The following is a 14,783-nucleotide window of genomic DNA, read 5'->3' as shown; positions in this document are numbered from 1 at the left end:
TCTTGGAAATGTTTTCCTTTGAGAATACCAGAGCATTCCCTTATTGCTCTTCTCTTGATGGTCTTGGGGGAAAGCAGTGACTGCTGCTGCGCCTCCTTGACTGTGGAGTCGTCGTCCCAGCAGTGAAGGGAGAGCCATTGGAAAAGTCACCCGGCATCTTCTGCAGAACCTGAGGCATGGCCTCTTGCTTTTTCTCCCAGTTTGCCATTGCTGCTTGAGTGTTCAGCCAAATCAGACAGCAGCAGAGAACTCTGATTTATCAAATCTTTTTTTTGAGACAGGGTCTTGCTCTGTTGCCCATGCTGGAGTGCAGCGGCATGACCATGGCTCACTGCAGCCTCAACCTTCCAGGCTCAAGCGATCCTCTTGCCTCAGCCTCCCAAGTAGCCGACTATAGATTCACCCCACCACACCCAGCTAATTTATGTATTTATTTATTTATTTATTTTGAGACAGAGTCTTGCTCTGTCGTCCAGGCTGGAGTGCAGTGGTGTGATCTCTGCTCACTGCAACTTCCACCTCCCAGGTTCAAGCAATTCTCCTGCCTCAGCCTCCCGAGTAGCTGGGATTACAGGCATGCGCCACCACGCCCAGCTAATTTTTTTTTATTTTTAGTAGAGGCAGAGTTTCACCATATTGGCCAGGCTGGTCTCAAACTTCTGACCTTGTGATCCGCCCACCTCGGCCTCCCAAAGTCCTAGGATTACAGATGTGAGCCACCATGCCCGGCCAGCTAATTTTTATTACTGTTTTTAGTAGTGACGAAGTCTCTCTGTGTTGCCCAGGTTGGTCTTGAATTCCTCGCCTCAAGTGATCCCCCCACCTCAGCCTCCCAAAGCAGTAGGATTATTACAAGCATGAGCCACCTCACACAGCTTTTATAAAAACTTAATCACATCTCCAAGTACAAGATTGGATCTAAATAAGTTAAAACTTAAACATCTATTTGCAAGCACCTGGGCATGTAACTGGCTCATAATGAAATTTGTTCACTCTCTGCATGTGTCTGCGGTCTTTAAATGCTACAGGTCTTTGATGTGCTGGTTGAAGTGTTAAGAGAGATTGTTGGAAGATAGTAAAATACTGAAGTTGAAGCTGGGCATGGTAGCTCAAGCCTGTAATCCCAGCACTTTGGGAGGCCAAGGCAGGAGGATCGCTTGAGCTCAGGAGTTCAAGACCAACTTGGAGAATATAGTGATACCCTGTCTTTAAAAAATATATATATATATATGTATATATACATATATATATATATATATATATGTTTTAATACTGACGTTCACAGGATTTTGAATGTCTGAAGCCCTTGACTGCTGAAGGTGACATTCCTATTACGTTCTCTCTCCCAGCAGCTGAGTCTTTCTTAAATGCATTGGGGAAGTGCAGGACCCACAGTCCGTCCTATCGTGTATTCTCCATTCTCTGTGGGTTAGCCGAAATTCAATGGGGAAATTCAAGTGACTTACTCAAGTGAATTTATCAAACTAGAATGTGCATTTCTCAACCCTTGATGTCCTTTCACAGCCATACTTACTCTTTTTGCCTTTTTAAATTGTTTCTATTATTATAGATTTATATCTGCACTTGATCTGTGACTTTGTAATTTGTAAGAAAACTCTGTAGAAAGCCCTGCCATGACTTTCACGTGGGGTCCCGGGGGTCCTGCTTTTAACATTGCCTTCCAGCTTTGCACCCAGCATGCTGTCTACGTGCTGATTACAGGCAGTTGTACTTTCCTTGGCAGGATTAGGGACACTTGTGGAGGCCGGGCTCACCCCTGAGCAGATAAAGAGACTCTCCCTGAGGTGGCTTCAGCGTAAGCTTTTGGCAGCCACCCAACTCAGTTCTCACGTCTTCTACTCCTACCTTCTCCTCTGTCTTCTTTGAATTTGGATATTCCTTCCCTGGTCCAAGCTCCTATCTTCAGTCAAATGCTGTTTTTACTGCTTCCTAAGGATAGATTATCAAGAAGTTTAACAGCTCGGCCAGCTCAGTGAAACATTGAAGCTAATGGGATGTTGGGTAAGAAGGTTCTGTGCCGTCTCATTGAAAACTGAGTCGGTCAACCACAAGGCTGGCGGGGTGTGATCCTTGTAACGTCTTGTTGTGTCTGTTACTCACGGATGTTGGTAAGGAGCTTCCACAGAGCCAGCTATGTACCACAGAGACACTGAGAGTGGTGAGTGGACTTTGTGTGTGAGCCAATTATGTGTCGGAAGGACTTGGAGTCCACCCTCCTTCCAGTATGTCACCATCAGCCCACAAATGCATTCAGTGGCAGTGACCCAGCACCATCACCCACTGCTCAGTCTGTCTTAGGATTCCTTATCTTTTTCTCCATCATCATAGAGACTAAAATTTCAGGGGTGTTTTTGTGTAGTGTATTTTTTTGGGGGGGTGATGCATTGGGATTTCTGTTTGCATAGAGTGGGAACGGTGTGCAGTGTGCTCTTACCACAGAACTTAAAGTATGAATAGGCTCCATTCTTCCCCACCACGGGATCCCTAAGAAGCGCTCACTTTGCAAGATACTCTGAGATTGGCGTTCCTCATTTGTTTGACCTACAGACGTTAAGTGGGTGACTTGTGTTACACATGGGGAGTAAATTCAGAGATGGCAGCTCTAGTCTTTGCAGTCTGTTGATACTTCCAAGTAACTGGATGACTTTTTGGGGATTGACCAGCAGGTGCCATCTCTTGCCCTCTTGATTCACCTGCTTGCCTTAATTTGTCCCTAAATTCAACTAAACTTAAATAAAAAATAAGAGGGGTTGTCAAGGCCATGGTGCCCACTTGGAAGCACTGCCTGGGCTGGAGCGTTGGAGGCATTGGCAGGCAGGTGGGAAGGAGCTCTCACTGCAGTGTTCACAGGCAGGGAGGCTGTGTGTGGATGCGTTAGAATTGTGTGCTGTTGCCTCTCAAAATAGCCACTAGAAACAGGCGTAACCAGGAAAATACAGGTCTCTGCCCACTGTTATTAACAGACTGTCATTTCCGGACATTGGGTCATGTGGCTTTAGGAGGCTCGTTCTCTATTTTTGTCTTAGTTCAATTTTTTGCATCCTAAAATGCCAAACCCAGTGTGTGGCTGGGTAGGTAGAACTGTGCTGCCTGCCTGCCATGGGGGCTGCTCTCCCGCCTTGCCCTCACTTCCACAGCTCCCTTGGTTCCGTGGTGGGCACAGGATGTGTTTGGGTATAAAGTCAAACTCTGAATGTATAATTTCTTGGTAGTAATATCTGAGTGGTGTTGCTCCTCCTGCTTTTTAAAAAGACTTTTCTTGCCATCTACAAAAAGCTTTTTTCTTTTTCCCAGTATTGCTCCTGTGCTTCCACATTTGCCCTTTTTCCTTACCTTCCTCTCAATTTTCTATCAACCACTCCTCTAAACTTCAGTTTAAAATAAAAAAAAATAAAAATAAAAAAAATGCCCAAAAAGGCTCTTTGCCACCAGGGGGCGTGGTAGGACACGTTGCCAGTGGTCTGGATAGTAGAGCAGAAATTTTGAATTTTAAAAATTAGCCACCCAGGCCAGGTGCAGTGGCTCACGCCTGTAATCCCAACACTTTGGGAAGCTGAGGCAGGGGAATTGCTTGAGTCCAGGAGTTCAAGACCAGTCTGGGCAACATGGTGAGATCCCATCTCTCTAAAAAATAATCTAGAAAATAAAGATTAGCCACCCGGTTTTCCTTCTCCAGATGCTAAAGGTGATTCCTGTTTGGTAACAGTATTCCAGAAATGAGGGGAATAACATACCTGATAGGCCCAAGTCAGCTCTGGATAGTACGGTGTCTGGATAGTACAGATTATGTGCTCCTGGGACATGCTTTGTTTATTCCTGCCAGGCCAGGAATTCAGCAGCCCTACCCCCAACCCTGCTTACTGTCACTGTGGGCTAGCCAGGCTCTCTGTTATGTAAGCACAGCAGGGGCAAGGTGGGGAAACCGTGTGTGAGAAAGGAGTGGCGTGGTGGCAGGTGGCCAGGGTAGAGTAGGAAGAGTGGGTACCCAGAGACCACTTGTTCAGAAGTTAACTCTTCTTCCCATCTGGCATGAGTTACTCCATTGAATGATGCCAACAACAGTAAAGTGAAGGAGATAACGTTAGATTATTTTCAGGGATGATTCTCCAAGGTGACAGCAGATCTTAAAACCAAGGAGCTGGGTCCTAGAAGAAGGGATCTTGGACTATTAACTTCTGATGGAAGGACCAGGGTGGGAGAGACATGAGTTGGGGACTGAGAACATCAGGAGGACCCTGGGTCTTTGGGGATGAGGCTTCACCATCAGCTGGAAGAATCCATGCTGTACACATGTACGTGCCTCTGCAGTTAGTGGTACTGGGATGTTTAGGGTGACATCCTTGAGGGGAGAGCCACTGAAAAGAGGAACATTATTCACATTTTGCTGTCTTCTTGCAGCTGTCCATGTCTTAATAATTCAAGCGTTCAATAGATGTTTGAGGGCCAGGCACTGCTCTTGAGGTGCTGGAGATGTGGTGACAAGCCCAGGTCCCTGACAAGCTTAATGGACAGTGAATGTGCAGCTGTTCACAAGGCCGCTGGTGAGGGCAGGTAGAAGGAAGTGCAGACCTTCTTAAATGCAGGTGTACCGGCTCTACATGAAAGAGCGTAATTAACACCGCTGTATACTTAAGGTAGTAACGGCTTCTTCATAAAGTAGCAAAACTAAGGATCTGTGGAAAAGTTGCTGGTGCAAGTGCTTTACAAACTTACTAGAGACTCAGCCTTGGATTTAGGACTTTAAACGAGTATAGGATGGAACAAAATTTTTGCAGTAAATGTAAAAACTGCTGTGTAGGAGGTAGGCATATAAGGATGCCCCAGCTGTAGGTTCTTTAGATTGTCTTTAGTATTTCCACAAGTAAGTTGTTTTTGATGCGTGTACTGATACTGCTGGTAGATTTGAAGTGGAGTCTGGCGGCTTCTTCCACACTCCCCTCCCACTAGCTTGTGTCAAGATGTGACATCCTATACAGCAAAACTAGATGAACTTGTGCCCCCAGGCGGTGGCTCTCAACTTTCATTGTTAGTTTAGAAATTTTGGTCAGGTGCAGTAGCTCGCCCCTGTAATCCCAGCACTCTGGGAGGCCATGGCAGGTGGATCACTTGAGGTCAGGAGTTCAAGACTAGCCAGGCCAACATGGGGAAACCCCGTCTCTACTAAAAATACAAAATTAGCCAGGCGTGGTGGCATGTGCCTGTAGTCCCAGCTACTCGGTCGGCTGAGGCAGGAGAATCACTTGAACCTGGGAGGCAGAGGTTGCAGTGAGCTGAGATCACACCACTGCACTCCAGCCTAGGCAACAGAGCGAGACTCTGTCTTAAAAAAAAAAAAAAAAATTCATCTAAGCCCCAGTGAACCTCCTGGAAGGAGAGCTAGCCCTGGCCAGCTGTCTCCAAGGTGACCGGATACTACAGAAGAACTGGGACTGTCTTCTGCGCACTCATGCCTCCTGGAGTTGTCAGAACACTGTCCTGTGTCCGTCTAGCCATGGGGTCTGCCATGAAATGCCTGTGGATCTGTCATTGGGTTGGTATTTTTAACTTTCACTTGGGTGAAACTTGTTCATCATTTTAAATAAAGCAACAGGATTTGGAGTTTGTGTTTTTGGCATTGTTTTGTCCTTATTTTCTTTCTTACTCATTTGAAAGTCAATAGAATGTACTTTGTCAGCAGAACAGGACTTTTTAAAAATGTATTTATACTTTAAAACAAAGAATGGGGCACAAAATTAAGACCCTGGGCCAGAAGCATAGATGCACACCTGTAATCCCAGCTGCCCAAGAGGCTGAGGCCGGAGTATCACTTGAGCCCAGGATTTCGAGGCTGCAGAAAGCTATGATCATGCCTGTGGCTAGCCACTGCACTCCAGCCTGAGCAACATAGTGAGACCCTGTCTCTTTAAAAAAAAAGGAAAAAAAAAAAAAAAGACCCTGTTTCTTTAAAAAAAAAAAAAAAAGGAAAGAAAGAAAGAAGGTCAGCTGGGCACGAAAGCTCATGCCTGTAATCCCAGCATTTTGGGAGGCTGAGGTGGGCGGATTGCCTGAGGTCAGGAGTTCGAAACCAGTTGGACCAACATGGTGAAACCCTGTCTACTAAAAATAGAAAAAAAGTAGCCGGGCGTGGTGGTATGCACCTGTAATCCCAGCTACTCAGGCAGGAGGATCGCTCGAACCCGGGAGGCGGAGGTTGCAATGAGCCAAGATGGCGCCACTGCACTCCAGCCTGGGCAACACAGTAAGATTCCATCTCAAAAAAAAAGGAAAGGAAAAAATAGGCCCATACACTGACTGGAAGTTCCACAGTGGTCAAAAGCTGGTTGCCCATAAATAAAGCCTATTTCACATTTTATAGTTTGGGGGCTCTTTTCATCAACCACCACTAAAAGGAAATGCATGGCCCTTTTAATATCATGCAGTGCAGCAGAATTCAGCTCTCCCTGTTGCTGGGGGGTCTTGTTTGTATATCTTCATTTAAAAAGCACTTCATCTCACATCTTGGCTTATATCACAGATCAGCTCAGGCGCTGTAATTTTCCCAAAAAAGTATTAAATGCATCCTCAGCAAAAACTGGAACCGTGTTTTAACATCAGGCCTTATGTTTGGCATGATACCTGACATGCTCGTCTTGTGTTTATTTAAAATAACTAAAGAGTGGGTGGGGCGTGGTAGGAAAATATGTTTTTGGTTACAACGTGTTTATCTCAAAATCCACTGTTGAGCAACAGAGGCCTGGGAGGATCTAGAGAAACAAAAACAATAGCCTTCATTTCCTTCACTGCGCCCTCCCACCCTGCATGCATTCTGGAATTGTTCAAAGAAGAAAGTGCGGTAGGAGGAATAGCGTTGACCAAGGACCTGCAGCTGAATTTCAGGTCTAGGGGCGGGGGAGCCATGTCATGTTACAGGGAGGCCTGTGGTGAAGACTGCTGGCCTCAGCGCCGAAGGGAGCATTCACTGGCCGGGACCTGGAGACGCCCTCTGTGAAAGCGCATTAAGACAACCCTAAGGATTAAAAGCAACTCCTGACATGCCTATAAAAATGGCAGTGGCTAAACGTAATCCGGCTTTTCATTGTTTCACAAGGCAATCCAGGCTGCTGTTTCCGCGAATCTTCCCGGGTTTGCTTGTCTCTCTGCATTCCCCAACTAGCACTGATATTTCCAAAATGCTCTAAGACGAACTGCTGTACCAAGGCCAAAGACGACAACCTCAGGGCACATCATACAGTATTTCAAATTGAACCTGAGTTAAATGTGCCCCAAAGCGTCAAGGCTGCCCAGGCTGGGCAGGGGTTGGCCCTCCTGTGCCTCCCAGGGGGTCAGGGCTCTGCCCCCCTACACCACTGCTTACAGCCTGTGCGTCACCACCGGGGGCCGGAGGATGCCGGGGACGGGGCGCGGGCGACGGGGGCTCCGCCCCGGGGCGGGGCGCGGCGACGGGGCGCGGCGGGCTCCCTCGGGGTCCCAGCGGGCCCGCACTCGGCGGCCGCGGCGCAATGGAGGCGCCGGCCGAGCTGCTGGCCGCGCTGCCTGCGCTGGCCACCGCGCTGGCCCTTCTGCTCGCCTGGCTGCTGGTGCGACGTGGGGCGGCCGCGAGCCCGGAGCCTGCCTGCACGCCCCCGGAACCCGCGCCCCCGGCCGAGGCCACCAGGGCCCCGGCGCCGTCCCGCCCCTGCGCCCCCGAGCCGGCGGCCGCGCCCGCGGGGCCGGAGGAGCCTGGGGAGCCCGCGGGGCCGGGGGAGCCCGAGGAGCCCGCGGGACCGGGGGAGCCCGAGAACCCTGCGGGACCGGGGGAGCCCGAAGGGCCAGGGGATCCCGCGGCGGCGCCAGCGGAGGCAGAGGAGCAGGCGGCGGATGCGAGGCAGGTACGCACCGGGGCCCCCGAGGCCCTCTCCCCATCCCCGGGGCTCCAGCCGCCGCTGCCGTTCCCCGCCGAGCCAGGGAGCGGGACCGCAGCCTCCAGCCCAGGCTGCCCCCGGGAAGCGCAGAACCCTCGGCCCGCAGGAAATGCAGGTCCCGCCATGCTGAGCCGCAGCCCTGCAAAGTCGCCGCCCTCCCCCAGAAAGTGTGGCGAGGGGCGACCCCGAAGGAGTTTGTTTGCAGGTGTTTTGCTCTCCTCTCACCTCGGCCTCTCCCAGCCCAGGGCGTGCTCCGCAGCTGCTGGCTCCCAGGCCTCGCGACCGGGACTTGGAATTTTGCTCCACACCCACCTCTGACCCCTCCCGCCCACCGGTTCCCAAATCCACGTGCCTATGGCTTATTTCAAGGCCTGCCATGGGAGTTACCTTGATGTTTAAAAAGTAGTACTTTCGGGGGGAGAGAGAGGAAAGCTGGCTTTTCTTTTTCAATTTGAAGTCAAGATTTCAGAGTCAGTGCTGTGGTGTTTTGTGAAGCCCGTAGGCTGAGACTGAAAGAAAAGGCACCCGAGCCCAGCAGTTCTTTTTATTGTCGTTTTAAGCTACACATCTCCTAACACCCTCCTACCCCCACGCCCCCGGGTTGTAGGTAAGCTGGGCCTGGAGTGAAGATGCAGGATAAAGCCCTCCTGGAGCATCAGTGAGCACCCCAAAGCGGCCCTCCCTGCCTCTGCCCCAGGCCTCCCACCATGCTGTCCGTCAGCTCGGCCCTGGCCACCCTGTCCTGCCTGTGGATATCAGGAGAGGAATCGGATTTCCCTCATCCAGTCATCCTAGCCCCTACACTCTAGACTGGAAACCTGTGTGCTCATGTTCCCAGGAGTTCACCACGCTTGGCTGGTCCAGGCCACCGCCATGGTCTCCAGTGGGATTGTAATCCCTTGTTCTTACCCCTGAGCTCCTTTTCTTGGAAGGGAGGAGAGCCGGGATGCGCGTTGTCTGCGTGCCTACGTGCCCACGTGCCCACTCTGTCCTGTGCTGGACACAATGGTTTACCCTGGAGAGAAGCCCTTAGGGGGAGGAGGAGGAGGCAGCCAGGCTGTGCTCAGAGGCATTTCTCTTTGCTGAGTAAGTGCGCCAGACCCCATCTGAGCAGGCGCTTTGCTTGACAAGTGGGTGACTAATTGTGTCATTAGAGAGGATTCTAACCAGCCCGTTTAATGGGTTGGGGGGTCGGGGGGCAGGCCCTGCCTTTCTTGCTTGAGGTGGGCTTGCAGACCTCACGGGGTGATGGTGGAGGGGGGCGGTTTGGACATGTGCTGACCTGTTGTGTTTGCTCTCATATTTGGGATTCCTGCCTCCATCGAGGTCTCGCGGGAGCAGGAGAGGCCTTTAGACAGTTCTGGAGCCGTCATGCACCCTCAGTCAGTTAGCCCTGGCCTTACAGGGCTGTCCCTTTATCACCCACACCAGGCTCTGGACTGAAGTGCAAAATGTGCTTTAGCAGCACCCTGTCTTATCTCAATCCTGTGGGGCACGAGGCTTAAAGAACTTTTTACAAGGCTTTCAGCTCTCAGCACATGATACCTACAGGAATAGGTTCATTGGTGTTTAAATAGGGCCCCTCGCATAATTTTCCTCTGTCTGGGCGAATGCACGTCCTCTGAGGCTGAATGGGTGCTCTGAAGGACAAGGCAGTACGGGGGTTCACATGCCAGCCAGCCCCTATGACATAGGTGCCAGTGAGGATGATCTGAGGCTTGTGTTTGTCTTCCCAGTAAAGCACCCTCCAGAGGGAACCCACCCAACAGGAGAATTCAATTGAAGTTAGTGTCCTTCCCCTTTAGGCTCCAGTCCCCAGGCCTTCCTGAGCTGGCCAAAGCTCCCCCAAAACTCCTGCCTGCAAACATTAAGCCAGGTGCTGTGGGGACACAGATACTGTGTCATCCCACCCACTCCCAGTGGTGGCATTACTTAAGAAGCTGCTTAGAAATTGTCTTAATGAGCTTCAAGTCAGTGACAAGTAAAAAAAAAAGAAAGGAAAAGAAATTGTCCTGAAGTGGACTCCAGCATTTCCAAGAGCTTCCAGTGCTTTCTTCTGATGATCACACTGCTGGGGCTTGGAGGACAGATCGGGGAAAAAGGCCCCCTGGGGAAGACAACTCAAATCGGGGTTGGGAAGTGGGGCAATGCCCTCTGCCAGCCTCCTTCCTCCCTCCCTTCCTCCCTAAGCGAACCCCACCAACAGCGAGGGAGGAGGGTAACGCCACCTGCTGTTAGCTCGGAAGTCACTGCCCTGGGGAGCAGCGTGTAACTCACCTCTCCCCTCCCTCTTCATTTTCCATTAACTGCTTCCTTTCTAATCCAGTCCTCTCCCTTCCCAAGGATGCCTGGGCTGGCTGGGGCAGCTGCTGCCACCGACTACAAAGCTGATTATTGAGAGGATCTCTCACCCTGGGAAGCAGCCTTCAGCTGCTGTTGGGGATCACTCAGGAGCGTCCCCTAGGTGCACGGTGCCCTCTTTGGCCAAGGACAAAGTAGTGGGGAGGGGCCACTGTAGGCTGAGACCCTGAAAATGGACCAAAGAAATGGGGATGAGATCACTGCAGCCTCCCCAGGGCAGCACAGGCCAGGGCAGGGAGGCCGAGGAGAAGCGGAAAGATACTGCTAGAACCTCTTTTTTTTTCTCTCCTAAGGATTAGCGCGGGGTGGGCTGTGAGGAAGCATTACAGGCAAGTCCTGTTCACACAAAGAATCATGAGCCAACGAAGTCAAGAACAAGAGCTGGTCTCTTTTCAGCCCAGGATGCAGGGCTTTCTTGGTGCTCCTGTGTAGGTTGGGGTTTTAGGATTGCCAGGCCTCTTACCTAATGGAGTTGTGGATTCGAGCAAGGCTGGATGGTCGGATTCCCAAACAGTGGTCATTGGCAAAGCATCAAGGGTCATTTGAATAGCACTAGAGTTAAATCTCTTGTCTGTGCCAGGACTCAAGTATCTCGGCACTTGGGGCCTAGCTCTGCTCAAAGACAGACTAGAGCCCAGGCGCGACTGGCTGAAGCCCATAATCCCAACATTCTGGGAGGCTGAGGCGGGAGGATCACCTGAGGTCAGGAGTTCAAGACCAGCCTGGCCAACATGGCAAAACCCTGTCTCTACTAAAAATACAGAAATGAGCCAGGCATGGTGGCAGGCGCCTGTAATCCTAGCTACTCAGGAAGCTGAGGCAGGAGAATCACTTGAACCCAGGAGGCTGAGGTTGTGGTTGAGCCAAGATCGTGCCATTGCACTCCAGCCTGGGCGACAGAGCGAGACTCTGTCTCAAAAAAAAAAAGGCCAGAGTAGGGACTTCCTGCAAGGCAGTGGGCCAGTGTCATGCACAGAGAGACTCTTCTAGATTTAATTGGGATTTAGGAGATTAAAGCAATATGACACATAAATACAATCTTGATCCTTGATTGGATTCTCGATCAGGGATGGGAGTAGGGAGCTATAAAAGACATAGTGGAGATAATTGAGACATTTTTTAAATGAATGAGTGTGTTAGGTAAGCTTATTGAATCAACGCTGAATTTTTTGTGTACAATACCGGCAGATGGCTGTGTAGACAGTGTCCTTATCCTTAGGAAGATGCATGCTGAAACATTTTGGGATGACATGTCATGATTCAAATAGTTACAGGCACACTCACACACACAGTGTGGGTGTGTATGGAGAGAGCGAGAATGCAAAGATGGCAAAATGTTAACAATTGGTGAATCTAGGTGAAGGGTGTATGGTGTTCATTGTATTATTCTTTCAACTTTTCTGTAGGTTTGGAATTTTTCAAAAGAGAATGTTGAAACAAAGAAGCCCAGTGGGAAATTTCTTGGGAAAGGGGTTGGTTTTTCAGCCACTCTGGTGGTGGTGGTCTGAGTGGGTAGCACAGCCTCCATCTGTTTGTCTTCACCATGTGACTTGGCCCTGGTCCCCTGAAGTCATCCTGCTGTCAGGTCCGCCTGTGTCCTCTGCCCTCACCAACCTGTTCACCATAGGTGTGGGCTCTGGAAGCTGCAGAGACCCCAGCCTTCCCAGAATGACCCAGGAGCAGGTGAACTTTCCCATCATCTGTCTTGCTTTTGTGATGGCAGTGTGGGCCTTTGTGATGGCAATGTGGTCCTACTTTCTGTTCTCTTAGCAAAATCTCAGAAGCCAAGTAGTGGAGGACCAAGCAGATATTTGCCAGTTGTTTATATCACTTTAGGTCCTTGTCTTTAAGCAGCTTAGGCTGATACATCAAAATACCACAGACTGGGTTGCTTAAACAACAGGCATTATTTCCTACACTTTTGGAGGCTGGGAAGTCCAAGATGAGGTATTGGCAGATTCTGGTTTTGATGAGGGCTCTCTTTTTGACTTGCAGACAGCCACCTTCTTGCTGTACTTTCACATGCCAGAGAGAGGAATGTCTCTTCCTCTTCTTATCAGGACCCTCATAGCATCGTAGGGGCGCCACCATCGTGACCTCATCTAAATCTCACCTCCCAAAGGCCCCCACCTCCAAACACCATCACACGGGGGGTTAAGGCTTCAACAGATGGATTTGCAGGGGACACAAATACTTAGTCCAGAACAGGCCCAGTGACTTACTGAGGAAAAAAACAGAAATAATCCAAAATGTTCATTAATTAGCACATTGGATTCATTAGCAAATTAGTATGAAATAAGTAAAAAGGTAGAACGTAAAATATTGCATTCACAATAATTATAATGATATAGAGCAGCTGAATAGAAGATGCCTTGGAGGGCTGTCAGTGGACTTGTATATTCAGTAGTTCCAGTGGGTATTTTTTTGTAAAGTTGTTTGAGCGCATAACTTAATTTTTTCCCACATACGAAAGAAGTCCAGGGGCTTTCCTAATAGCTAAACTTTGTTCTTTCAGAGAGAAAGAGTCTTGGTTACAGACTCATGTCAGCTAGAATTTTCTGCTTAGCAAGGAGTACGTTTTTAAAGAATATGTCTTGAGAAAAAAGCCACCTAGCTTGGGAGAGCTAGAAATGAAATGGTGAGCGTGCAGTTTCTGTTTTATAGCCCTGCTCTTTCCCAGTCAGTCCAAACCACAGCGTGGGAGGAGGGAGACCAGCCTGGGCCTCTGGTGGACAGTCTTCCGGAGAAATGCCAGATCCCTGATATTTAGGAGTATTTCTGAAACAACCTGCACTTGGCCACACTAGGCTTGCCACTGTTAAGGGCAGATGTATGGAACAGGACGAGGAGATCAGGTTCAGAAGCCCCCTTCTCTAAGGGGGCCTCATGCAAAGCTCTTTCCAGCATTCTTTTTTTGTTTTTGAAATGGAGTTTTGCTCTTGTCACCCGGGAGTGCAGTGGCGCAATCTCAGTTCACTGCAACGTCCGCCTCCCGGGTTCCAGCAATATTCCTGCCTCAGCCTCCCGAGTAGCTGGCATTACAGGCATGCACCACTATGCTTGGCTAATTTTTGTATTTTTAGTAGAGATGAGGTTTTACCATGTTGGCCAGGCTGGTCTTGAACTCCTGGCCTCAAATGATCCTCCTGCTTCGGCCTCCCAAAGTGCTGGAATTACAGGCGTGAGTCATCACGCCCAGCCCTGTTTTCGGCATTCTTATTGCTTGCTGCTTGGTCAAAAGACTGGAAAGGGCCAAGCACAGTAGCACTTTGGGAGGCCAAGGCAGGAGGATCACTTGAGTTATGGAGGTAGAGGCTGCAGTGAGCTCTGAAAGCACCACTGCACTCCAGTCTGGGTAGCAAGACCCTGTCTGAAAAAGAAGAAAAAGCTGAAAAGGAAGCTGGAGGGTGCTGCAGCAGTCATTCTAGTCATTGTATGCCTCGCTGCGAGGCGGTAGAAGCGATGCTGTTTTCGTTTTCTTTTTTTCTTTTTTTTGGAGACAGAGTCTCCCTCTGTTGCCCAGGCTGGAGTGCAGTGGCGCAATCTCAGCTCACTGCAACCTCCGCCTCCTGGGTTCAAGTGATTCTCCTGCTTGCCTCAGCCTCCTGAATAGCTGGGATTACAGGTGGCCACCACCACGCCCGGCTGTGATGCTGTTTTCTGGACACAGGGTTACATTGGCTAAATAATGCTACGTGAGATTTAATGGCTCAGAGAAAACCCATTGCAGGACTTATGGAACTTGTTTATCTTCAAATGTTGCCTCTGAATTTCCATAGGACTTACAGAAGTGATTGTCCACTTTCCAGGCATCAGCTCCAGTTTTTTGTTTGTTTTTTTCAATGTATTCTTTTTTTTTTTTTTTTTTTTTTGACCTAGGGCCTCGGCTGGTCCAATGGTGTTGGGTTATCAGAATTTGTTAACATTAGTGTCACTAAACTTGATATAGAACCCCCTACTGCTAAAATTAACTGGCTTTAAAAAAAAAAAAACAGGTTCTCACTCTGTCGCCCAGGCTAGAGTGCAGTGGCACAGTCTCAGTTCACTGCAACCTCTGCGTGCTAGGCTCAAGCCATCCTCCTACCTCAGCCTCCCGAGTAGCTGGGACCACAGGTATGCACCACTATGCCTGGATAAATTTTGTATTTTTTGTAGAGATGGGGTTTCGCCATGTTGCCCAGGTTGGTCTCAAAGTGCTGAGCTCAAGCAATCTGCCAACCGCTGCCTCCCAAAGTGCTGGGATTACAGGTGCGAGCCACTGCGCTCAACCCTTCAGCTCCAGTTTTGTGGCCTGTGTATGTGTGTATTTAATGTTTTCAAGTGCGAACTCCTTGCACACATTTATAACCCGCTGACCAACCTGACGTCTGGGGGAGACAACCCTGGCAGATTCTCAGCAAGCGCCTTCTTGTGTGATGACCTTGGTATTAATCGTTTTTCTCCTGGCCTGATTCTTATTTGCTGAGGACTCAGAGTCTGAGATAAATCTCACTGTTTTGA

At 49.6% G+C, this 14,783-nt stretch overlaps 1 protein-coding gene across 1 annotated transcript in view; it reads left to right on the top strand.

Annotated features, from left to right (window-relative positions):
- Positions 1–7,449: 7,449 nt before the first annotated feature.
- The window catches only part of MXRA7 (matrix remodeling associated 7), a 33,331-nt gene continuing 25,997 nt past the window's right edge, over positions 7,450–14,783 (top strand). Inside the window, exon 1 of the mRNA XM_030923825.1 lies at positions 7,450–7,889. Within this exon, the coding sequence (XP_030779685.1) occupies positions 7,521–7,889 (369 nt within the window). The 5' untranslated portion in view covers positions 7,450–7,520. The remainder of the gene's footprint in view (positions 7,890–14,783) is intronic.

The sequence above is a fragment of the Rhinopithecus roxellana genome, chromosome 19, assembly GCF_007565055.1.
Source record: "Rhinopithecus roxellana isolate Shanxi Qingling chromosome 19, ASM756505v1, whole genome shotgun sequence".
NCBI classification, from domain to species: Eukaryota; Metazoa; Chordata; class Mammalia; order Primates; family Cercopithecidae; genus Rhinopithecus; species Rhinopithecus roxellana.
Note: the sequence above shows the minus strand (reverse complement) of the source record. Positions and strands in the feature narration are given on the sequence as shown.